This window comes from Haliaeetus leucocephalus, unplaced genomic scaffold (genome assembly GCF_000737465.1).
Source record: "Haliaeetus leucocephalus isolate CR32 unplaced genomic scaffold, Haliaeetus_leucocephalus-4.0 Scaffold840, whole genome shotgun sequence".
Lineage (NCBI taxonomy): Eukaryota > Metazoa > Chordata > Aves > Accipitriformes > Accipitridae > Haliaeetus > Haliaeetus leucocephalus.
The window spans coordinates 4,966,954-4,991,266 of NW_010973276.1; the positions used below are offsets into that span (position 1 = coordinate 4,966,954).

Genomic DNA, 24,313 nt, shown 5'->3' on the forward strand with positions numbered 1-24,313 from the left:
TAATGATTTTTTTTCAGGAGTGGTTGACTAAGTCTGATGAAAAAAATGATTGAATCCATTGCTGAAGGCCTAATTCTCTATCTCATGTAAATTACAAGTCAGTCTGAAATGAAGCCATGTAGGTGTCTTGCAGGAATTATTTGGTCCAGTGTAATTACTACAGAATAAATGAATGTTCATCTGAAAAAAGAAGAGGAGATGATAGGAAAGGGGCACATAAGCTTTGAGGCATGTTGTTTGGAGATCTGAATGTCTGTGGAGAAACGTGAAGCAGACAATTAGAAAAATATCAAGTAAAATTCTCTCCTTACAGGAAACATTTTTCATCAGATTGGTTATGCCAGGCATGAATTTAGCCCATCAAGTAAGTAAAGCCTTGCAGGCAAAAATAAGGATATCATAAAAGCAGGATGAATTAATTCCTTCTCTGAGGAAAAGACCACCCATTGAGTCTTGAAGTTACTTTGATCCAAACCCATGAACTCAGCTAGAACTTAAAGGAAATTCTTGGCCACGAGGCATCGGGGCAAATCCATCACAATTCACTGTTAAGTAACGCTTCAAGTCTCAGCAGTGCTGTTTCATTCCACCATACAACTAAGAGGTCCCTCTTGGCTTTGCTTTTAATTAATTAAGTCACAGTAGTGGTGAACATGGCGCTACAGCAGTTGCTTTCTGCCTAATTGTTCTCCAGGCATATTTGCAGCACTCCTGTTGAAATCCCAGGCTTGTTTCAGGAGTCAAGCTGCACAAACGAAGTCCCTGCTATTAAAAGCAGTTGTTTCCTATTCCTTGGCAATCTGTTCCTAACGCTGAGCCGCAGCAGAGCATGGACTATTTTTTTAGCAAATTTTTTTTAAGCCAAAAAATGGTGACATTTGCCAACTACCAAACTGCTTTCAGACCCTAGCCGTGCTTAGGAAATCAAGGTTTCCCATGTCAGCATCATATTATTTTCAGCAGCAAGAGTTTGACATGCCCAGTTTGATAGATCCCAGTATAGTGGCATAATTATTTTCATCCCTCAGTCCCAGATCTAGGATAACATATTCCTTCTGTCTCCGTCCTGCATTATGGTCTTTGAGCAGTGAAACACATTTTTCCCCATGCAGATCACCCTAATATTAAAAGGTACCTTGCTTCCAAAGGTTTTCAAGCAGGAGGATATATTTTATACCACAGTGCTCTGATTCTCCATCTTAAACTGCAGGACAGACGCAACAAATTAAATCAACTTATGCTTAGTCACATCTGTTTCATTTATATCAAACTGGTGCCACTGAAGCAGAAAGCATTCTTATTCTCTCCACATTGTTCAAGCTGAAAATTAACTGGCTTTGTACATAATGAAACTCATACTTCATCTCTTTAAAATGATTGGACCTGTTTTATATTTTTAAAGCAGAGTGACTTACACTTGCAATGTATCAGTCTATTACTAATGGAAGAGGAAATATTTCCTTTCATCTTCCTTGTTTACCTCTCTGGATTTATTGGTAGGAGGTCTGTAACTAAAGCAATCCCTGTTGTTCCCCGACAGAATTAGGACAGCCGCAGGTGTGAAGATCATGGACATCAGAGTCAGTGATGCAGACCAATGGGGGGTTCAAGAAGAAACGGACAGTGCGAGGACCACTGCCACGATCACATGTGTGCACAACGACCCAAATGCAGAGAACAGGTAAGCCTCCAAGTGCTTTTGTGCATTAACCCTTGCTAAAATGCTGTGAGAGACATACAACAGCTTCTTTAATGAGTTGTATTGCTCTTTTAATAGCAGTATTTTTTCTTCCTCAGCCTCCTTGGAAGAGCTACAGGTGATCTGATGAGAGCTTTTTCCTTTTGTTTCACTTCTGAGCTTTGGAAGTAGATTATCTAATTAAACTGGAGCCAGCCAACTAGTCCTGGCTCATGTTTGCTTTTCATGCACCTTCAGGGTAGCAGGAGAATTCCTGTTGCCAAAGAGCCAACAGAAACAAAAGGATTAAAACAGAGAAATATGAAGAATAATTGAAAGCAATATAGGACAATGCTGTCTTCTTTATTTGAAAAGCTATGAAAGTAATAGCTATTAAGTGTTGTTCATTATTGCTGCAAAACACCTATGAGTGTCTATGAACTGTCTCATGAATGCTGTGTACGTTTGTTACGGTAATGCTCCCACAAGCTATATCAAAGTTAATGAGAAATTTACATTGTTAGTCAGAATTATGTATTTTACAATACAAGCAATTTCTCTCCATTATCATGCAGTTACTCTACACTTAAAGTACACTGTGCATAAGTTTAGCTTGAAATTGTATCATCATTAGGAAATCACAAAACTTTTGTCAGAATTTTTATTTGAGGAGTCTTTTGCATCCATCTTTTTCTAAAAGCTCCTGTAAGGGAGAAAAATGGTTGTTAATAATTGTTTAGACCTAGGAAGATTGTTGCCAGAGTGCAGAGTTTCTACTCTGTTTAGTTTCTGAAGCTGTATTTGAGAAATAAATTAATCCCACCTAGCTCTGGGTATCTGCGATACAAGTGTTGAGGTGAAAGCTATTTAATGTGAGTTTGCTTTTTAGCAACAGGGATAAATAGGCACTGCCAAGGTGAGAGTCCTCTTGGATGTGTAAAACAGGCCTGATGAATAGCAAGTGAAAAGTGCCTGTTTCTCTCCAGTAAAGATGCAGAATGGAGGCGACTGAGTGGGATGCAGACATTTGCATTGTAAACGCGTGAAGTGAGGGGAGGTGATTCCCCGCTCAGTGTCTCTGGTTAAGTCAAGTGCTACAGAGCTTTGTGGCATGAAATGCCAGGCAAACCTTTTGGTTCATTAGCTGTTTCATGCAATTCCTCCCCATTTAAAAAAAAAGGGGGGGGGCCAGAAAGTCCCCTCTTGTTTCCTAAGCACATTTGTCAAAGTCACAATTCTGAGGTTGTGATGTAGGAAATTCTAGCCACCTTCCATCATTATTTTGCTGGGGTTTCACAGGCTACTGTACTGATAAAACAGAGCTCTGGCAGCCAGATTTGTTGCTGTATGCTTTGTCTCCAAACCCTTTGTCTTTTGGCAAGATTTCCCAGTTCCTCCAAAAAGCTGTTAAAGAAGCCAGCGAGTCCCTTTGGTGGGGTGAGAGCTCAGCCAGCAGAGACGCTGGCTCGGAGGGAAATCTTTGCGCTTGTTCTGGAGCTGCGTGATGACATATGATGGCTCCAGCAGTGAAATCTCAACCTGAATTAGCTCAGGTGGCTGATCTGGGTGGTTGTGCAGTATCTGCTCTCTGCTGAACGTTGCAGTCAGGTTTTTTGCTAAAACAACTGTGACCTCTGTTCTGTTCAGAGCAAGGTGGAAAGCCATCAATTTGAAAATGAAATGCTGAGGTTAAAGGAAGAATTAAGATCATTTGGCGTTACAGAGGAATCTCTCCATTGAAATGAAACAACTATTTTTAAAGTTAGACAAAAAATAGGATGAACACTGAGACTTACTGCCTTGTACGTGGTTTCACTAATCCATGAAATTATACCTGTCACAGTAACTTAGTTTTTATTAAAACTGATTTTTGCTTTGTGTTGAACTGTTAAATTGCACAAAAGCAACAAATCTCAAGTTAATTAATACTTTGACCCTTTCCTTTGTGAGATTAGTTTAATATTTTTGGATTAATTAAAGTATGCAAATAGAAACTGCTGAAGATGATTTCCAGATTTGCAAATATTGTAGTGCTCAGAGTAAATATTTAACTTTTATCTTTACTTTAATTTACCTTTTTTGTCATAATGGTGGCCCTCTTGTTTCTTTTGAAGAATGTTATGTGTTTATGTCGGGGTTCTGCTGTTTCATTTAAATGAGCAGAGCCCTGAACTTGCTTCTGTTAAGGTCAATGTGGCAAAACTGTCACTAGACTTGATTCATCTGTTCCTCCTTTTAGTAATTCAAGGAGCTTCATTAAAGGCAGTTTATGTATGAGTGAGAGTGCAGGATCAATCTCTTTCATTGCAGAGCAGAAGCTATTAGTAAACAGAACGGTATCTACCTCGAGGGAGACAGTTTTTTCTCTCTTGGAAGTAATTTCAGTTCTGCTGACTTGCCTGGCGTTACACTGGTGGTAGAGAAGTGCGTAAGCCAGGACTGAGCCTCTGAGCGTAGCTAGTTTTCTCCAAGGAAGAGATGGTCGAGTTTGCTATGGTTTTGTAGCCTCCCTGGGGCTTTGCGAGTGGGCGGAAAGCCCTGGCAGCCCTGCAAGCTGGCTGGGCTGGCACAGCTGTGGGAGGTTCGGTGAAAGTGAGAAACTCCAGCAAGTCACAGCTGCATTCGCTGAAATTTCTGACTATCCTCATTGCCCTTAGCTCAGAGAGAGGTCTGTTCTCCAATGCTTTGCACTCTGGTTTGCTCTTTCTTCCCCAGTGTGCAGCTCTGATAAGAGCCACCGACAGACGCTGCCTGCAAGGAGAACAGTGGCTTTGGACTGTGACATGTTCGTAATCCAGTCTGCATTCCATTTAGCCAGCATTATTGGCTGGAGCCTTTTCAAATTTGCTTACTTTTCTAATCTTTCTCCTTCTCCCCTCTGCAGTGTTATCGTTATCATGAGTTTTTCATCTCCATTTCTCACATTTCCCTACGCAAATTGAGTGTTCATTAAAATGCTTTAAATTAAGACCTTTCCTCCTTTCATGCAGAGTGCATCATGCCTTTTCTGTGCATTACTTAAAAAAAATTCCTTATCACAATGTTTCAGGCAGTTTACATTATATTCTATTAAAAATCCATTTTGTCCAAGGTTGTCACAATTCATAGATTAAAGCTTTCCAGAGTGTGTTTTGTTAGGAATACATTCATAAATTCACCTCTTTAGTAGTCCCATAAGCTTGTATTTAAAACCTCTTTTTGATGATGGAGTTGAACAAAGAGCATAAAACGAAGAGATTTATTTTAAATATACACACACAAGTATATATGCACACATCTATTCTGCGCTGTGTGGAGCCTTGCTTTGCCCTTACTGCTGCCATCTCAAAGGACTTTTTTGGTAGCTCATTGAGCGAGGAGATTGATTGTTGCCATCTGCATTTATTCTCCCTCATATTCTCTCCTTGGGGCAGAACTCTGTGAATCTCATTTTGTTAGGGTTACTTGAAGCAGCAATGTGTTTTGTTTCAAAAAGACACAGTTTCTACTTCAAGCGCAAATACTTTTGCATTACACCTGCTGCTGGGACCCAGCACTTCCATTCCATAGGAAAGGATCTTTATGGATTTCTGCATTGAGTTCAGAGTGCATCTTGCAAGGAGTAGAGGAAGTCAGGGCTGGTGGGCTTAGATAAAAATCGAGTGCTTTGAGCCTCCCATGCAGAATAGCTGTGTTTGTGAAGGACTGGGATCTTACCCTGTGGTGTAGGGCTGTATGTTGAATTATTGCAAAAAATGCTTTTGAAATAGAAGGCCAAAATTTGGGAGTCTACCAGAAACAAGTCCTTTGTGGTTTCCAGAAAATGGATCCTATTTTTATAAAGACCATGCAGGCTTTTTCCACTGTATTTGCCAAGAGATGGATTGAGCCTTGCAATTCTTCTGTCCTTTGCGCCTCGGAGTTCTCTGGAAGCACCTCAGGAACATGCCACAAATTAGGCTGCAGTAGGACTAGGGCAAGAGGGCTTGAAAAGATGCCCTGAGAGTGTGGTCTGTCTTTGGCAAGCTATGATACCTCATAACTTAGTGCTGATAGCCAGAGGAATGGGATTTCAGGAACTTTGCCAGAGTGATTTAGCATTTTATAGGATTAGGTTATTTCAAATCATTGGTGAGCCGGAGCTGAGTTTCCATAGTCTCATTTGAAAGGCCCCACAATAAGACATATTTCATGGTGCTCAGTGTCTCCTTGCTGGAAGGCCGAAGAACAAAACCTTGATGTGACCTGGCCTTTGGTTCAGGAGAGATGCGATGGCTCAAACACAAAACCTTAGGCCAGAGAGTTGCAACTCTTCTTTGAAAGGGAGTATATGAAGAGATCATTTTCCTTACTCATGAAAACTGTCATTAAATTGTATTGGATTATTACCAGGTGAGGAGAGTCTGATTATCTGACAAACTAGTACTTTAATCAGAAAGGTTATATTTATGCTAACTGGCAAAGTTAATATTTATGCTAACTAGCAAAGTTAATGAAATTGATTTTACCTGCAGTGCTGAGTATAGTGTTATTGAGACCAAACTGGTTCTTCTCACTCAGGGATTATTTTATCTCCATGTCTGTAACACAGCTTCTATCTCTCAGGATATCCATCACTGCATAAATTAAACTTGCATGAGGGACACTCAGAATGCAGAAGTAGGGAGGGTGAAATCTTCAGAGGGATTTTTTTTCAAGTGTCCTCAGAAGTATTTATTCTGTTGCCTGGAAATTTATATTTTTTTAATTGATGCAGACCAGCTCAGCTGTCTGGCATTTGACATCATCTATCTTTAAACTTGAATAAAAAATTAAGATTCTGTAATAATAATACAATTTCTTTACCATTTTAAGAGGTGTTTACAGAATTCAAATAATTTAAATGACTTTATAAAATTGTAATTGTAGAGTGTGTGTGTGTATATATATATCTTTAAATTGGGAAAAGCAATTACTTCATGTATTTATAGGTATGCAAATAGATCCTCCTATTTTAAAATAATTCTCTTCTTTTTCTGTGCTTGGGAATACCCTTTGAACCAGAAATATCACTCAAAAGGAAGATGTAAAGTTGGCTGCCAGTTAAGATATGTGCATATATTTATTTAAAGTAAATATGTGTTACTGGAGCTGATGATCAACTGAGCAAACATGTATCATTTGGTTTTGTTTTTAAAGGTTTGGGTATGTCTCGAAAATAAGAGCTGAGGTTCTCTCCTCTCCCTCCTCTCTTTGACAGACAGCTTTGAGACTCTTATCCCTTTATTGAGGGAAGTACCATTTTTCCCACTACATATTCCAGTCCCCACTTTACCAAGGGCAATAGGAAAACACTCCACCTGGAAGCCGCTTGGGTGCTATGAGGCTTCCTGACCGTACTCGGCGCTAGCTCTGCCAGATTTGAGCTCTCTCTCACAGCTTTTTGGAGGTGTTTCTGCACTGAATTCCCCACCACTCTACTCCAGAATGACATACTTGGGTCCTGTGTTGCCTCCGAGCTCATATGCCATCAAGAAATGGCAGTGTGGTGCAGAGATTCCCACTGTCCTCCAAAACAGAGCCTGCTGTGATCCTGGTTGTTTGATGAGCTGATTTACTTCAGTGACTCGGCCTTCCGGAGGATGCAGCTTGGTTGTATCTGCAGTGCCTGTGCTCTTGGTTGGTACAGCACAGGGCATGCTGAAGCTAGAACGAGGAGCTTGGTTGCTTCTGTAAGATAAATAAGCGTATAAAGATGGGTGGCTGCAGCATGCTGTAGCACACGGCAGTGTGCTGTTAACCACACTGGGGAAGGCATCAGGACATGCAGTGGAATACTTACTGATGTGTTTATTGCCAAAGGAACTTGCTTGGCCCCAGGACACTGAGCGTGTAAAGTGCCATCAGCAACAAGAGTTGACTGACAGAAGATCAATTGCATTTGTTGCTTTACACAAAAGAGCAGTAACTGGTACAGCCAGCCAGCCTTGCTCTGTCTTATTTTAGGCCCATGCAAAGGCAGTGGGCTGGATGCCATTAAGTTCACATAGTACTAAAGTGAATGAGTAAGAGGAGTGGAGGGAGCAAAGAAACACAAGGAGATGTGTAAAGCAGACAAGAAAGAATAGAGAAGAGCTGAGGAAAAAAAGCCAGGGAGATGGGGAAGGGAAAGCTGATGGCTGTCACGCCCTGCCAGACTAGTCTGTTGTAGGTAAAGTAGTTGGACTTCCTTAGGGCCTCTTTCCACCATGAAAGCCATACTTCCATGAAGCCATACTTAAGCTACTTTGAAAAGGAAGGTTTTGAATTAAAAAATAGAGGAGCTTAAGGTGTGGGAAGAAGTCATAGACTATGTGGTGCAGTGTACTGGCTTGAGTGTTTCCCTCCTATTCTTATGCACTTGCTGCTTTCCTTAGGTCAGAGGCGCCATGGGCAAAGAAATGTGCTTTGAGTGTAGAGTGCACATGGCCTGTAGATCCTGCAAGGAGTTAATTCTCTGGCCTGTGGCCAGACCCTAAGACAGCACTGTCTCTTGAGCCATTGATGAAGAGGATTTTATCTTTAATGCACCAGTTTTAAGGTTGTGACCTCTGTTATGAGTGATGGAATCTGTTCTGCTTTGTGTAAAGAGTGTTCCAGTAAGAAGCATCCACACACGTTTTCAAACATAAATGACTCAATAGAGTCACAAAGAAAACCTGGGTTATAAGAATTTTAACTAACCTTTATTCTTTACATGTATGCCTTTTTGTGTAAAAGAACCCAAGCCTGCTTGGAAATGTTTCTGTAAGATAAAAGCACTGACACCTCACAGTAGCTTAGAAAGGACATAAAAAATAATACACAAATTAACAGCAGTAGGAGTGACAAATTATTGTAGAAAGCTGTGGTTCTAGGATCAAATAGGAAAGTATCGATTCTGGAGGTTTGTTTGTTTGGGTTTTTTTTCCCCCTCTCTCTCTTTATTTTTCTCTATTCAGGGCCAAGAACAATGAAATTGTCTGTCCATCTCCTGTTGGGAGCCTAATAGCCCGGAAACCACATGAATTCTCTCCTGGCCATCCAGCTCTTTTGGATGGCTGTTTCTTCCTCTTCCTTAGTTAGGCTCACTGCTGCTCTGGTAAAGACTCCAGTAGAGATGGGTCAGAGGGATTACTGACTGGTAGTCCAGATAATTGCTTCCTGGCCCCAGTTCACCAGTCCAAGAATGTAATGACTTAGTGACTCTTCTTATTCCATCCTTGCTGTGCTGGTATGGTACCTTTATTATGACCTAAGGATATCTTTTTGAACAAATATACCTTTGGTAGTTGGAAAAAACCTGTTGCACAGGGCAGCAGGGTACCCTGGCAAAGTAAATATACTTTTGTTTTGAAAATTTGGAAAATGAGAAATGTCTTGTTGGACGAGCTTAACAGTATTCACCTGTATTCAGTGGAATAAGATGATACAATACAAACAGAGGTAAGAAAATGACTCAGAAAATTAGCATTTGATAAAGATCTCTTAACTTGCCAAACTAGTAGAAAGCTTTGTGTAAGTACCGAGAAATATGCAGAAAATTCCTTCTGACAGCATTTGTTTAATTGGCATACAGTGAATTGGAAAAATATTTTTTTTTGTCTTCTAAAAGTTGCATCTTGCTTAAAAGGTTTGGTTATGCTTCAAAAAATATTTCTATCTACCTTACTAAGTAGAATAGCCTCTGATTACAAACTGTCTTTGTACAGGGTAGGTATGATATTACATGAGAAGCTTCAAACTCGGGCTGTGTATAGCATATCTTGGTGAGCAAGGGTCTGAGGAATTAAAAGACTCAGACTAAGGAAAAGAGAAGATTCCTTGAGTGTAGAAGAACGTGTGCTGAGAAGTAGCAAGTCCCTTCTTGCATCCCATCCTTTTTGGTAGTAATGGGAAGAAAATTATGACAAATAGCAGGTTTGTCATGAGAAAAGGAACATACAAGTTTGACTACCTGGTCACGTTCATGCCCAGTTTTGATCTTTGGCTCAAAAAAGCAAATTCTGATTCCTTGGTGAACTTGCTTGATAGATCAGGCAGTTGTTTGTCAGCTGTGTTTGTGGCTGAAGACTTTCTTCCAGAAGACTGGTTTCTACTTCTAGAAGTGGTTTGACAGGCAAATTTTTAGCTTATAATTTAAGTCCTTTCAATTTGGCTCTCCTTTTTCTGTATTGACAGTTTATATATAATAATGGTATAAGGAAAATAGAAGCCATTTCTTAATATCTGACTTTGCTTTTGTATGCAGTGTGGCATTAAAGACAAAAAAAATAATCAGTGGAACTCTCCCTGATCCTTTAGTGTCTTCCCTGATGCAGCAACGAACATGCAAAGAAGTGGCTTAAATAAACTCTTCACAAGGGTGGTCCACAGCACCTGATCCAAAGCCTATTCTGAGTGACATTTCTTTTGAAAGATGAGCCCAATCATTCTGAAATGAGTCTTGTTTTTTAATTTGACCTAATTAGTTTCATTTGAGTATATCATTCCTAGATGTGAACCTTAATATTGATGTAACAGTTGGGAAAGTTTAATTTCAGGGTAGGGTAGTCTGCATAATTAGGACTGCAAGAATATAGCAGGGAGGCTGGGAGCAAATTTCAAATGCATGCTGATGAGTGAGTGACTGTTCAAGTAGTTATTCATCCATCGGTGCTTGCGTGCTTTTTCCATATTGGATGCCAAAGGGAGTGATGGCATATTCAAGAGTTGTCATGGTTTAACCCCAGCCAGCAACTAAGCACCATGCAGCCGCTCACTCGCTCCCCCTCATCCAGTGGGATGGGGGAGAAAATCGGGAAACGAAGTAAAACTCCTGGGTTGAGATAAGAACGGTTTAATAGAACAGAAAAGAAGAAACTAATAACGATAATGATAACACTAATAAAATGACAACAGCAATAATGAAAGGATTGGAATGTACAAATGATGCGCAGGGCAATTGCTCACCACCCGCCGACCGACACCCAGCTAGTCCTCGAGCGGTGATTCCCCGCCCCAACTTCCCAGTTCCTATACTAGATGGGACGTCCCATGGTATGGAATACGCCGTTGGCCACTTTGGGTCAGGTGCCCTGGCTGTGTCCTGTGTGCCAACTTCTTGTGCCCCTCCAGCTTTCTCACTGGCTGGGCATGAGAAGCTGAAAAATCCTTGACTCTAGTCTAAACACTACTGAGCAACAACTGAAAACATCAGCGTTATCAACATTTCTTCACATACTGAACTCAACACATAGCACTGTACCAGCTACTAGGAAGACAGTTAACTCTGTCCCAGCTGAAACCAGGACAAGAGTCAATGGGCTTCTCTGAGTCTCTACTGGTTTGCTGTCTGTTATTTCCTATGCAGTATGTTTTAATGGTCATGTGGACGATTGCACGTGAGTTACTACAGGAGCTCCATGACAAAAATCTGTATGTTTCTGGAAAATTTCTTAAGCTTTACAGAGATATGTATGCACATGCTAGCCGTGCTTAATTGATAACTTAAGACTGAGTGATAAAGCCCAGGTAAGCATGGCTGCTGAACTCATCACTCTCATAACAGATGTTCTGACTCAAGGAACAAAAGTGATTGTGTTGGATTTGGGGGGGTTTGTTTCTATGATTTAATCACCTTTTTTTGCTCCCTTGATAACTTAGACTTGAAGAAGCCTTTTCTTTGGTGTATGTGGGTCTCAATATCCAGGAAACACAATTCTTAGTCATACTTCATCTCTTAAATGCGGGCTCTGCACATACTTGGGTATCTGTGCAACACCTTTAGATCTCTAACATCACCTTACTGATGGGAAGGTTTCGATGAGCCTTACAGAGATTACAGAGGGAGGGAGAAGACATGATCAAAACCATTATGCCACAAAAGCGTTACCTGATTCTTCTGTAAATATTGTACTTAATTATACAGTCGCAGATTAAAAACCTATTCTTTTGGCAAATTTATGTCTAGATTCAGAAGAGCACCTTTATGTAGGGTGCCACTTAAGTACGTACTTTGTTTTAAGTACCTACCTTGGTTCTGTTCGTGCCAGGTGTAATGATAAAGGAGGTGCTCAGAGTCAGCAATTAGAGACAGCAATATGCAGAAAATGTAAGTCTTCATGGTAAGCCATGTTGTATATAATGAGAGGCATTAGTGTGTCACACCTGAAAATATTGAGGAAATCGGAAACTGAAATCTTCTGTAGCGCAGAAACCTTTCTGAGTATACTGGAAGTGTTGCTAAGGAATTTATTTTTGGCAACTGTATACAGACATTTAAGTACCATAATTGGGTTGTCCTTCGATATAATAGGACTGGAAAAGATTATTGAATGAATGTGAAATTGGGGAGCTGGTATTTCAGGTATGTTTAATTCCCACTTTTACCAATTTATGAGTTTGACTTGTAGCGGAGCCTACTGCACACATTTGAATTCCATTCAACATGTGTTGACTTGCTTACTTAACAGCCAGTGCATTAAAGTACAAAAGCTAACAGCTCATTTATTAGGCATTTAGCCAAAATTTAAACTCATTTTATTGTTAGGAGGTGCTGTTGCTAGATGGGCAAATATTAAGTTTGTTACTTTGATTTATTTCAATCCTCTGTGCCAAATCCTAGCATTAACTTTGCATAAATTATTTTTTGCTTTAGTTAGAATTTTTCACTCATTTTGCCATTGATATTCATCACCTGTGTTTATAACTTAAGAACTTATAAACTCTTGTAAAATTAAAAAGTAAAAATTGACTGATGCTTCTGTCAGTGTCAGCATATGATTTTTGTCTGTTTCTTTTAAACCTCACTGTTTCCTTGAGAAGAATGTTAAGATGGAGTTAAGCTCAGAGCCCTCACACATTCATTAGTATAATGAATCTGTAAACTGAGACTTGGCCACTTTTGTAAGATCCTTGGTCCTTCAGGGTGTCCGAAGGATAACCGTGTAGAGGTCATACCACTCTAGAGGGCAGCTTGTGCCAGTACAGAAAAGCCAGAGATAAAATGGACCTTCCAGGGAGCACTGGTAATTAGGAGAGCTCTGTAGCAAGAGGCAAAATACTGGGGAGCACATCTGACCACAGTAGCTTCCCTGTTGGAGGGAACAGCTTGCGTCAGGACTGTTTACCAGCTCATCTCACTAGGCGTGTAATAGGAGAAGAGTTATGTCCCCCTTGTCACCTGGCTGAAAATGTAGGACACCATTTTATTATAAACTTGGACATACTGTCTTTGGGAACTTGCACACAGTTGAAAGCTAGCTGTGTTTGTTCTTTATATACAATTTGGTCTATGCAGATTTTCCCAGGATACTTGTTAAGGGCTTTGCTGTGAAATATTGCAGTCATTAAGGCAAATCGCTAAACCTTTAGCAGAAAAGCTTTCCTTCAAACCAACTGCCAATAGCTTGATCTCGCAAAAATTCCTTTTTTTTTTTATTGGTATAATTAATGAACAGGTTTGATCCTTCAGAAGTTCTTGGACTCACTGAGTTCAAAAGCTTGACACTTAAAAGTCTCACGAAGAGCTTTGTTGTTGGGGGTTGCTCTTCTGCATGTGTTGTCTAGGTGCTGCATTTTTTGGTTCTTAGCCTGTGCCTAGATTGTGAAGAGCCCTGAGGTGAGGGCAGGCAAACACAGATCCTCCCTGATGGTTGCTAAGGTTCTGTTAGGCTGGTGTGCAATAGCAGGACCAACAGTGTTGCACTCTCTCTGATACCGTATTTCACAATGCTCCTGCAGCTGCCGGCATGATACTGACACTGCCAGGCTCCCCCAGGGAAATGTCCCTGTCACTGGCAGCCAGGAAGGTGGCTACCTCGCATCACCTGCATGCTTAACACATTTTAGCTCTTCAGCCAAGGGAGTGCTCAGCATTGCACAATCAAAAAGAATTATTTGGTCTTTTCTCTTAGGAGTTTTCAGTGCAGAGATTTAACTCTAGAAGTTACTGACCTCAGCAGTGAGTGGATAGTGGAGGTATTTGGAGATACGGGTTCCTATTTTTGTTCTCCCTCTTAGGCAATTTTTGTCCATGCTGGTTTTCTCAGTCTGACTGGTGTATCTTTTTGTTAGACAAGGACTCTTCTTAATGGTGTACCATTTAATTTCTCTAGTGACAAGAGGAAGAAATAAGTTATTCCTCTTTTTAAAAGAGTGATTTAAGTAGGGAATAATGAATGCAAAATGCTGTCATTAAAAATCAGCAGATAAGCTGATGGATCATCTGTCACTCCCAAGCGTTGCCATAAAGGAAAGGTAGATAATAATTTTTTTAAAAAAATAAAAATGGTAATGATGAGTATGGAACATGTTGACTGTGAATGCCTTAATAATGAAAACCATTATTTATTCAGCGAACAACACCTTGCGACTCCCTCCTGACCAACGCATTGTAGGATAAAATAACTTCTTTCAAGAGCCTTCCAAAAAGGGTCTAGCATGAGAGATGGGGTATTTTTGTCTTCTCTGTATTTCACCACTTTTCTTGTGGCAGATATTAGTTCTATACCATAGCAGCATACTGGCATGAAATTGGATTTGCCACAGTATATACTCTACTCTTTTTAGTGGGAATCATGTGTCTACGCTGGGAGGGGCATTTGGGTGCCTGCAGTGGGAGATGCCTGGGTCTGTCCTGCCTGCGTTCAGGTTCAGTGCTTCCAAGTATGATTCATTTCAAGGGAGGTACCTAAACCAGCCCCCCAGTAACTGTGCAATAAAGTGCTTTTTCTCTGCGCAGAACATACAGGGAGGCTACTGGGCTAACTCAGATGGATACACCTAAATTAGAGAAATATGAAATGGACTGACGTTAATCCAAGCCTTTGTTTCTTGGAAACTTTTTGCTTCCCTTTTGATACCACTGAGGAGTTAATAATTTGTGGGATTCCTCAGCTGGGACTGTTATCTGGGATACAACAGCTTTCCCTTGGTTCAAGGCATGGCTTAGCTGAGTGATAGCCCTTGGCAAATGTTGACTCTGTTTTGCCGAGTGTTGTCCTTATTAACCTACCCCGAGCTGCTGAAAATGCATCAGTTGGGTTTTCCTGTTGGTTCTATATAAACTTAGCGCTGGTGTAACAATGGAAAAATAGTGACTCAGGTAGTTCATAGGTATGAGGCTGGTTTTCTCATATATAGGTGAGCCCCTCCCTGGGCTGTTGGGGAGATGGATCTTGTAATCCTGCAGTTTTCAGAAAGACGAGATTTTTTTACCTGAAGTGAAAAGAATGTATCTCTTACAAACATTTTTTTAAGGAAAAATCATTCCATCCTTATGCTCCTTTTCACTTCTGACATATACTGAACATTTTCATTTGATTAACAATTGTCATCATATTGTTGTTACGAACTGTTTATTAATCAATACTACAGGATTCCAAAAAGTCTTTTCCATCTCTGGCATCTGTGTTAGGCACTGAGTGCATGTGTAGGATGCTGTCTTCAGAAGGTATCAGTAGGCTTGTACTTGGTTCAGGGACAGGCTTTCAGAGAGCTCATTACAGAGCCTCAGCTGAAGTTCACAAAGCCAAACAGCAGCTGTCCACTCTGTTTGTATGCCTTTATTTAGTTTTTTTTTAAATGGGGTGTTCAGCTCCTCTGCAATGTGGCCAGTAATCTAGATAATAGACTGAGAGTTGTTTGGAGTTCAGTAACATTGAAAACTTGACACATATTTAGTTGCATGAAATAGGACCTGACTGTCCCAGTCCAGCATCTGATTTAGCCAGATACAAGTGCTCTGTTCCTCACTGCACACCCTGGAACATCTATTTTTCTCATTCATTACAAGGAGACAGGGAAGGAGAAGTTCAAGCCCTCATCACAGTATATTCTCCATCCCACAAAAGCATTTCTACTGACTGTGTCCAAAGCTTTGTGAAATGATGCAATCATTGGGGTAATATCAGTCCTTGACCCCTGGGTAGAAGGCTGTCATAGATACAATATAAAAAATACTTTTATTCTTGGTGGTTGCAACCAACAGTACTTCCCTACCTGCACCTTCCCAAGTTTCTCAGAATATTCACCTGCATAAAGGTGATTCTCATCATGACTTATGATGGAGAAGATGCAGTCTTGCATGGCTGCAGGAGCTGCCCTTTCATTTTGTAGGGGTAGCAGCAGAACAGAATGGGTCAAGTGCAGGGCTGCATCTCCCTTCTGATTCACCAATCCACAATTAGCTCAACTTTTCCAGTTACTCATGTTTTACATATATTGTTGCCCCAAGCCAGGTGAACATATTCATGTTCTGAAAAGACTATAGTGGAGGGAAAAAAAATGTCAAATATGTTCTTAGAAGCTGAAAATATCAGCAGATTTCTGTTGATTTGGAGTTGTCTAGGAAGTTGTACCTTTATTCTTTGCAAACGTGTTTAAAAACACTGTAGGACTCCTTTCTTTTATGTTTTACTGAATAAATTCTCTGATCTTTTTTTTAAAATGTATAGTAACAATAAATATCATAAAGAGCTGGAGAACTGGATGGGTGGGAGCAGGATTTCTTTCAACCAGTTGAATGGAACAAGAAGTTGATCACCTGCAGTGGGACAATTTGTGCTTTTGCCTCTTGTGATTCAGTGAATTCATAGGGCTGTTGGGTTGGTGTCAGTTAGTCCTTAAGTTGTACTTTTTTGATGAAGAGATGTCTGTTGGACTTCTTCCCTCCGCCTCTTCCTCCACCCCCAAACTCCAGCAGAGATCAACAGAACTGATGTGGTGATGTGAGCTGTAATTCTGTTTCAGCCATGATTATATGTCAGTCTGCTGCACACCGTAAGTGGTACTTCTGGATTCCTGCTGTGAGCAGTTGATTAGATTCTAGTACCTTTTATTCTATACATAAGGCTTTTTTTTTTTTTTTTTAACAAAGCACAGTAACGCACAAAAGCCCTAGTTTATTCTTTATTCTCTTCTTTTCACTAATACCTCATGCTTAAATACAAAACTAAAATGTTTTTTTTGGCATGCCTGACCTTCCTTAACTCCGTCTGTCCTCCTGTTCCAAATAAAATTCAATTTAAAGGTTCATGTGGACCCTAAATTGTAGGTTAAGCCTGTGACCTAGGTAGAAATTTCCTACAAAATGTGAATCTTAAGTTGAATTTTGAACTCTCTCTGACAAAATGAATGCTAACTGCAAGTTTATTTGTAGTCCCACTTGCTAGATTTTCTTTGTCAGCACAAGCTTTATTCCTCCAAATATATCATTGAATGAAAGAAAGAAGCTATTCTTTTATCTGTTAATGCTGATGCCTGTAATCCATCCTGTTCATTTTCTGTGCTGCTATTTTCTTTGTATGGTTCTTCTCCAGCTTATGTAGCACAGAAAAACTTAATTGCTTAAGTCTGATGTACTTTTCTATTCCTGGCAACAGTGTAGGTTGCTAAACCATTATGTGGGAGATGCCTTCTGGAATATGAAGTGCGTGTTGCAGTTGGGATATGGCAGGGTTAGGGCCTGGTCCAGGAGGAGCCTTTTAATTAGCTTTTTGGATATTTTCTATAGAGCTGCCAATTAGATTGTCATTTCCTGAGCAGTTTTTGCAAGTGGAAAGTGTTCTTTCTGAAGGTCTCATGTCATAAGCCTCATAAGGGCTTTCTTAATATATGTGATACCACTTAATTTGGGGAGATCAGCAGTGAAACCCCTGAATTTATACCAGCAGCTGATATTTGACAAAAGTCAGGAAACACCTCTTCATCTGATGACATGAGGACAGATCTATTTCCCTTCATAGCAAATCACTTTTGATTTCTTGCTGTTCAAAGCTTTATTTGGTTGTTAATATTTGCAAATAATATGCTTGGTGCTGGATAGCGTATAACACTGGAGACAGATTGTGCCCCAAAAGGCTGGGGCAGCTTAGGTTTACTCATTTGCACATACTGTACCTGAGTGTTAATTTTCTTTTAGATAGAGCTTTAATTGGGTCTCTAGATGAACACTTACGTTCACTTCTGGCCAGGTGCAAAATGTTATCTTGTATAATGAAGACTGTTCAGAAGCCCAGACCCGGGGGTCAGTCAGGATTGAATTATTCCCTGATCTGCACCTGGCCCTTGGGCAACCAGTTAAACTCCTCTGTCAGTTTTCAAAATGCTATGGAGGAGTGACTTGTGTGATACATAGGCTCTTTGTGGATTACATGAACGAGGTTAATTTCAGCTATAGTTCTACTTATTTACCATAAAATACTAGGACAATGCTGGTACTCTTATGTACAGAGGAGTTTTATTAAGTAGTGATGGTGATGCATATTGACGTCTTGCAGTTTTTATCATGTCTTTTCAAATATTTACTTTCTAAGTCACTGACTCCTGAAGTCAAGTGATTTTGAAGGACTCCACTTGCATTTAAACATGAAAGTAAGATTCTGCTTGTTGTGACTGATGAAAAATCTTGAAAATTTCATGAGACTCAAAAGACGAGAAAGCAAAGAAAGAACACTTTAAAAAAATGTAGGAATCCTTAGGATGAGCTCATGAATGTGCAGGATCTGATACGTGATTTTTGCGTGTTGGTGATGCAGAGCACAGCTGCTCTTACAGCCCTTGTATTAGGAACAGTTGGACTGCATGCTGTGGTAAGGAGGGCTTCCACGTTTTTGGGCCTAAGTTATCTGTTTTCTGAACATGGTCATTTGATTTCCTGTCTTGGCAATTAATGATGGAGCAGACAGTAATTTTAAGATGAGCATGGTCAGTCTACTTGTTAATATACCATGAACACAAACACTGTAAGTTCTGAGGAGCTCTGCACTGCTAATTAGTATTTCTGTGGTTTCACTAATCGCTTGAACTGGGAACTTGGCCAAAACTAACAGAAGAGACTTCCAGTACAATAAATTGTTTTAATTTTGTGATCTGATCTTATGCATGGCTCAGTGTTTCTGAAGGCAAGGGTAGAATAAAATGTCATTTTGCATGATAACATATGCAAATCAGAACTTTTTGGTCCCAGATGAAGCTCTGCTTCTATTGACATGGTGCTAGGAAAATGCTGTCAAGAATAAAAAGCCACTAAAACTTTATTTTGCTGATAATATTTCATTATTGCTTTGTAAACTACCTTATCCATAGGGCAAAATCTGCCAGAGAGATAAGATCACATAACTCCTGTTTGCTTGTATCATTCCTTTTATGATTTATAGAGTACCATAGATGTTCATGGCATTTTGCAGACATATAAAAGATTGACATGTTCTTGCCTCAAGTTTAGCAGCAGTCAGCAGTTCCTCCTATGTGAGTTTTACTTTTAATGGCACTGTATAAAATCACTATTACACAGCCACCAAATGAAATGGCATTTTATTTTTAGTTACAAATGCAATGTTTTTGAAATGTTTGCTAAAGGTCCTGGACTGTCTACATGATGGGCTAGAATGCTCTATTCCCTGGCCTGAAGACAGAACAGAAATGGTACAAAACCTGTCCTCTGACCAGGAGAGATTACCTGAAATGTCTCTGTGACTGCCAGTAAGGGGGCCACATAACACTAAACATGGTAGGGACATTTATGATATGGGTAAGACTCACTGCTGAGGAGGGGAAGATTCATAGCTCCTTTCACAGCAGGAGCCAAACTGCGTGCCTGTGGTAATGACTCCCGGCCATCACTGGTTTATATGAGATTTGAACTAGTGACTGAGCAATGAAACACTCTGTATCCCGTTACCAACTTTCTGGGTCTCAGAACATGCACTGCAGACTTCTAGCAAGCGGCTTGGCATGATTTCTGTAGCTCTTACGCAGGTCAACCAGCTAATTCTTTGCAAACTACACTGAAAATCTTTCCATTAAAGTTTAAGGGCCTAGGTGAGTAAAATTTTTGATGTGGATATGTCCCTGTCTAAAAGAGAATACAGTCACCTGCTCAACTCTTTACTTAATTGTATATAAAACCTTTTCCCACCCTTGATTTGGATATCATTTTATTACCAGTATTTGGAATGTTGCTTTGCTACTTGACACATCTTTACATTCTGCGTTGTGTCGTTATAGTCAAATGTGAGTGAAGTTCCACCTTTATAGATACAATTTTAGGATTTCCAGGCAGTCGTATAAAGTAAAATCCTTCTATATCCTGCCCAGGTAATTTAACAGAATTATATATATAAACATAACATTAAAAGCAATTTTCTGAGCCTCATGATTACACTGATTTTGTTTGTCACACACCTGCATGTACTGACTTAGCATATTCTGTCACTCATAGTAAACTCTGTCCCACAGTGTAATGTGACAGATGCTAATGAATATGATACATCATAATTTTTCAAAGCAGAGCTACTTGGAAAGGTCTTACTTTCACCTTATTAAATGCTTTGAAAATTAATTTTACTGAAAATAAAGTAAGATTCTGGGGAGTTTAAGGGGTTGTACACTTGACCTTGAGCATAAATGAAATTCACTTAAATTTTATGGATTGATTTGCTGAATTCCAGCCTAAAAGATTTTTGAGCAGCAGACTGGGGGAGGCTGGAATTATTTGGAGGGGTTTTGTTTCTTAAAGAGGCGACTGAAAAAGCTCCCTCTAATTTCAGTGGGAACTCGAGCAAGCTGTTTGCTGTTGTCCAGTTACATTTTCTCAGTGCAAGACAGCAGCAGGGGTGGTTTTGTCTGGATTCTTGGGTATAACATAAGGCACTCAGAGGATCGCAAGGTCAAAACTACTCGAGTTTGTCAGACACCCCACCTTTCTCTTTGAACAAAAGCTCAGCAGAGAGCACAATGTAACAGAATTAACAAAATACACCATTTCAAAGACAGCAAACTTTCTTAAGGACTTTGGGAAAGAAGGACTACTGTTGATTCTTCTCTCATCCTTGAAGTGCAATGTTTACACCGGTACAGATATTCTCACATAGAAGTGTGAGGATAGAGATGGGTATAACAACTGTCTTGTAATTCCCTGATACACAGGTTTTTATTCCATATTTGCTGTGGGACATTAGTGGATGTGCACACTGTGCTGGGCGAACACTGGCTCCAAATCTCTGTGCATCCACAGGTCTGTGTTTGCTTTGTTCCGATTTCCTCTCTTTGTATTTCTTTGTTGTTTACCATCTCTGGTTGCCTGCAATGGGTAATCATGCTCTGGTATCGGCTTTTTATGTTTTGCTGGGTGGCACCTTCCTTTTAAGTTGTTCTCTTGTTCAGCACAGTGAGTGCTGATCTTGTTATCATCAGGCTTTGCTCTGTGGTTAGGGAGAACTCATGTTGGGCAGGACTTGGTTTTCACCCTGTCTCTACACTGTGAAACACCTTTTGATTCCTGGTAGCAACTTGGGGTTGCCCAGTTGTGTCCTTAGTCGAGGAAGAAACAGTTGAAATAGGTTTTAGTAAATCTTTAGCTGCTTGTCGCCTGCTTCAACCAGAAGCAGGGTGAGATGAGGAGGGCGAGGCGCAGGCTGAGGGGCCCTTTTGCCTGAGGGAAAGAGGCGGAACATTCAGGAAAAAGGATGCCCTGCTTGTACAGGCTCCTTGCAGCAGGAGTGCCTCCCAGGGACAGCACACCGTGCCTGGCTCTTGCCCCAGGGATTTGGGAAGAAGCACCAAAAAGCACAGGAGGTGTGTGAGGAGGTGTTCATGCATGGCTGGGCTGATGCACCACCCTGCGCGGCACTGAGGTGGGAGCTGCCGGCACTCCCCTGGGTTGTCCGGGGCGCTCGCTCGAGGCCGCCATGGTATGAACCAGATCAACGTCTCTCTGATATGCACAAATGTTTTATCAGTCATGCTTTAAACTACAGGGATCGTCGGCATTTCAGTCACAGCTCTGCTGGGGGGAGTTAATATCCTTCCTGACTGAGTACATTGCCTAGAGGGACCATTTTGTGTGTAACACTCTGGTAGAGAGAGCGATACCAGGCACCGAGCGGCGCAAGGTAAAAGACTAATGTGCACTATGTTAAATGGTGTCTTGGGTTTTGCTGGGTCCCTATTCATAAAACACAACAAAGTGGCGACAAGGATAAACCTTGTCAGCTAAAGGAGCTGCTGGGAATACCAGAGAGTACTTAGTGACTAAAACAAATCAAATTTTGAAATCCTCCCTTCCAAAGGAAGGCACAGAGGGGATTTAACTAGAGTGAACAAGTATATTTGCAGTAAAATGGCAGCGTGTGCATGAGCAGGGCGGGGAGAGAGAAGGCTCTAGGATTAGCTTGGCTGTGCTGGGGCAGAGCACTCTCTGACGGGGTTGGTGTGATGGCTCCAGCAGGTGCTTCGGGAGGAGAGATGTAGAAAAGAAGGGCTGCCTGGCAGTTGTGGGTGACCATCGTGAGCAGTGAACCTGGGGCCTGGGTTATTGCTGTGCCCTCAGCCCATGCTGTGGTTGTGGCAGTGGCAGTCAGAGCAGCAGGTGCTTTCCAAAACCCTTCTGGATGGTTAAGACCCTGCCTGCTCAGTGTAGGGTCCTACTGTAAGGGGTTAACTATATGGTGTGTGCTGCTACCCTGTTTGTGTCTGGGAAGATTCCTTTTTAATTGTAATTAGGCTATCCTTGTGTTGGTGGCTTGTTTCCATATGGGAATTGTTCCTGACAGAAGCTGTTCCAGGAGTTTGGCTGCTCGCCTGGCGCCGGGGTGCTGGGCTTCAGCTCTCTGCTAAACCAGGTGCTCCCTCTGCGACTCTGGCCAAGTTGCTTAGATTCTCTGTGCCTCAGTTTCTAATCATAAAATAGGAATATTAGCATCTACCTGTCTCACAAGGGACTTAGGAACACAGTAATCAAAGAGAGTTGAACACTCAGAGAGAGCGTTGGGGGGAATGGTACGTGTTCCTCAGACGGGCAGAGAGCAGCGCCCATGGATTTGACTCTGGCTTGGACCATGTCCTTAGTTGAGGGAGACTAATGCACTGGTTACAAGTGTTGACTTCAGTTCCCCAGCAAAGCTTCAACTGAACCTGAAGTCTTTGATAGCTATAGAAAGAGAAGTAGCTAAGATAACACTGTGAATAGATGCTGTCTTTGGCTGCATAAAAATACAGATAAACTTCCTTGGGATTTTCAGAAATACTTTGCACCTAGCTCTTGTTGAAGTTTGCACCAGTATGACAGAAAATTCCACTAGGCCCTTACTGTTTTTGTCTTTTGGTACTTTTGTCATTCTTTTCACCCTTTAGTCAAGGGCTATTTATTTCCTTGCATTGTTCCATGAGGCAACATTGCAGTGTTGCCTCATGAGCCTCAGTTGCACCACCATTAGTCACCTCATGGTACTTGACTGAAGAGGCTCTCAGTCCTCTCTGGCCGCCACTGGTTTGTCCAGTACATCCTGGTCACTGGTGACCTCGTGTTCTAGAGATGAACATGTGCTATGCAGGTTGGGACACTGAAGTCCTGCCAGGGCCGGGCCCTTTCTTTGAATGGGCCACAATGTATCACCAAGTGATACTTGTGTATCACCAAGTAGCCCAGAATGCTAGGCTGAAAGTCAATTTGTATCTTGCTTTGATTTATCTTTTTTCTGTTTCATTTTTTCTATGAACTATAGCATTTTATACCCTAAGGACAGGATAGGGCCTTTGCTCTATTACGTGGAAAGTTATTGAAAACTTGTAGAGAATTATGTTCCCTTTCACCATTCTCTACTGTTGTATTAACTTGTTCAAAGAGCTCCAGCAGGTAACTGAGTCTTCTCCAGCAGAGACTCTGCTGCCTCAAGCCTATCATGTTACTCTCCCCTTAATTAGATCCTTCATCTCATTCTCAGGAACAGATGGGAGGCTCAGGGCTGTGAAATATTTGGGATTTCCTGAGGGACTGGAGGAGTGGTCCTCCACAGTCTTCCACCCCTTCACAAATTTGGCATCAATACCAGTCATCCCCATCAAGGCTTTCTGTGATGGTCCACGTTGGCCTTATGGTGTTCCCCTCCTTTCTGCTGCTTCCATCCTTCTCCCTGCACGTCAGCAGCCCTATGGAAGTGTTGGGGTGAGCTGGCCATCTTTCCTGCAAGGATTTCTGATCTTATAATGGATTTTGGCTTAGCAGGAGCACACACCATATCTTATTTAATCTGCTGCTTTGTTACCAGTGCAGATGTCATCTTTTCACATGGCTATATGAACCGGTTTCTGTCCATTTTCCTTCCTCTCAAAAACATGCTCCCTCTCTACAGTTCCACGTCACAGCTTCAATGGCTACTGTAAGATCTTTCTCATGTAACACATACAATGTCACATACTCAGTGGTGCTCACATCTTCTAATAATGTCCTAATATCTACTAAGACCAAGTGGAGAAATAGCCTCTCTCATTGCTTTAGGATTTGCTCTAACAGTCAGTGGTTTACAGAACTGATAAAATGAGTCTTGTACCTTTCTGCCTTGTGCTGGATGTTGATATTCACAAGCCTGTGAATGGGTACCAGGCAAAAAGCAGCAAACGGTGCCTTATTGGATAAACTATATGGCAATGCATAGCCCACATTATTGATGAGAAATCCAATTACCACTGGATTTCATGAGCTTTTCTATGTGCTTCTTTGGTATAGCATTGGAGTATTCTGCCAGAAATTCATAGCAAGTTGTGTCCCTGTCATACATCCATAAACTAAGCTAGATACAGCACAGCTGATGAAAAGGGGATGTTGACAAGGGAAGGAAACTGAATCACAAGAAATCTGACCCCTTTTCTCCTGGATATTGTAGTAGAAGATATACT

General features: G+C 41.0%; 1 protein-coding gene across 1 annotated transcript in view; it reads left to right on the forward strand.

The window, feature by feature from the left end:
• TMEM132B (transmembrane protein 132B) overlaps positions 1–24,313 on the forward strand; it is a 188,881-nt gene that overhangs the window by 40,085 nt on the left and 124,483 nt on the right. The window contains exon 2 of the mRNA XM_010582254.1: positions 1,541–1,681. Coding sequence (XP_010580556.1) covers positions 1,541–1,681 — 141 coding nt within the window. The remainder of the gene's footprint in view (positions 1–1,540; positions 1,682–24,313) is intronic.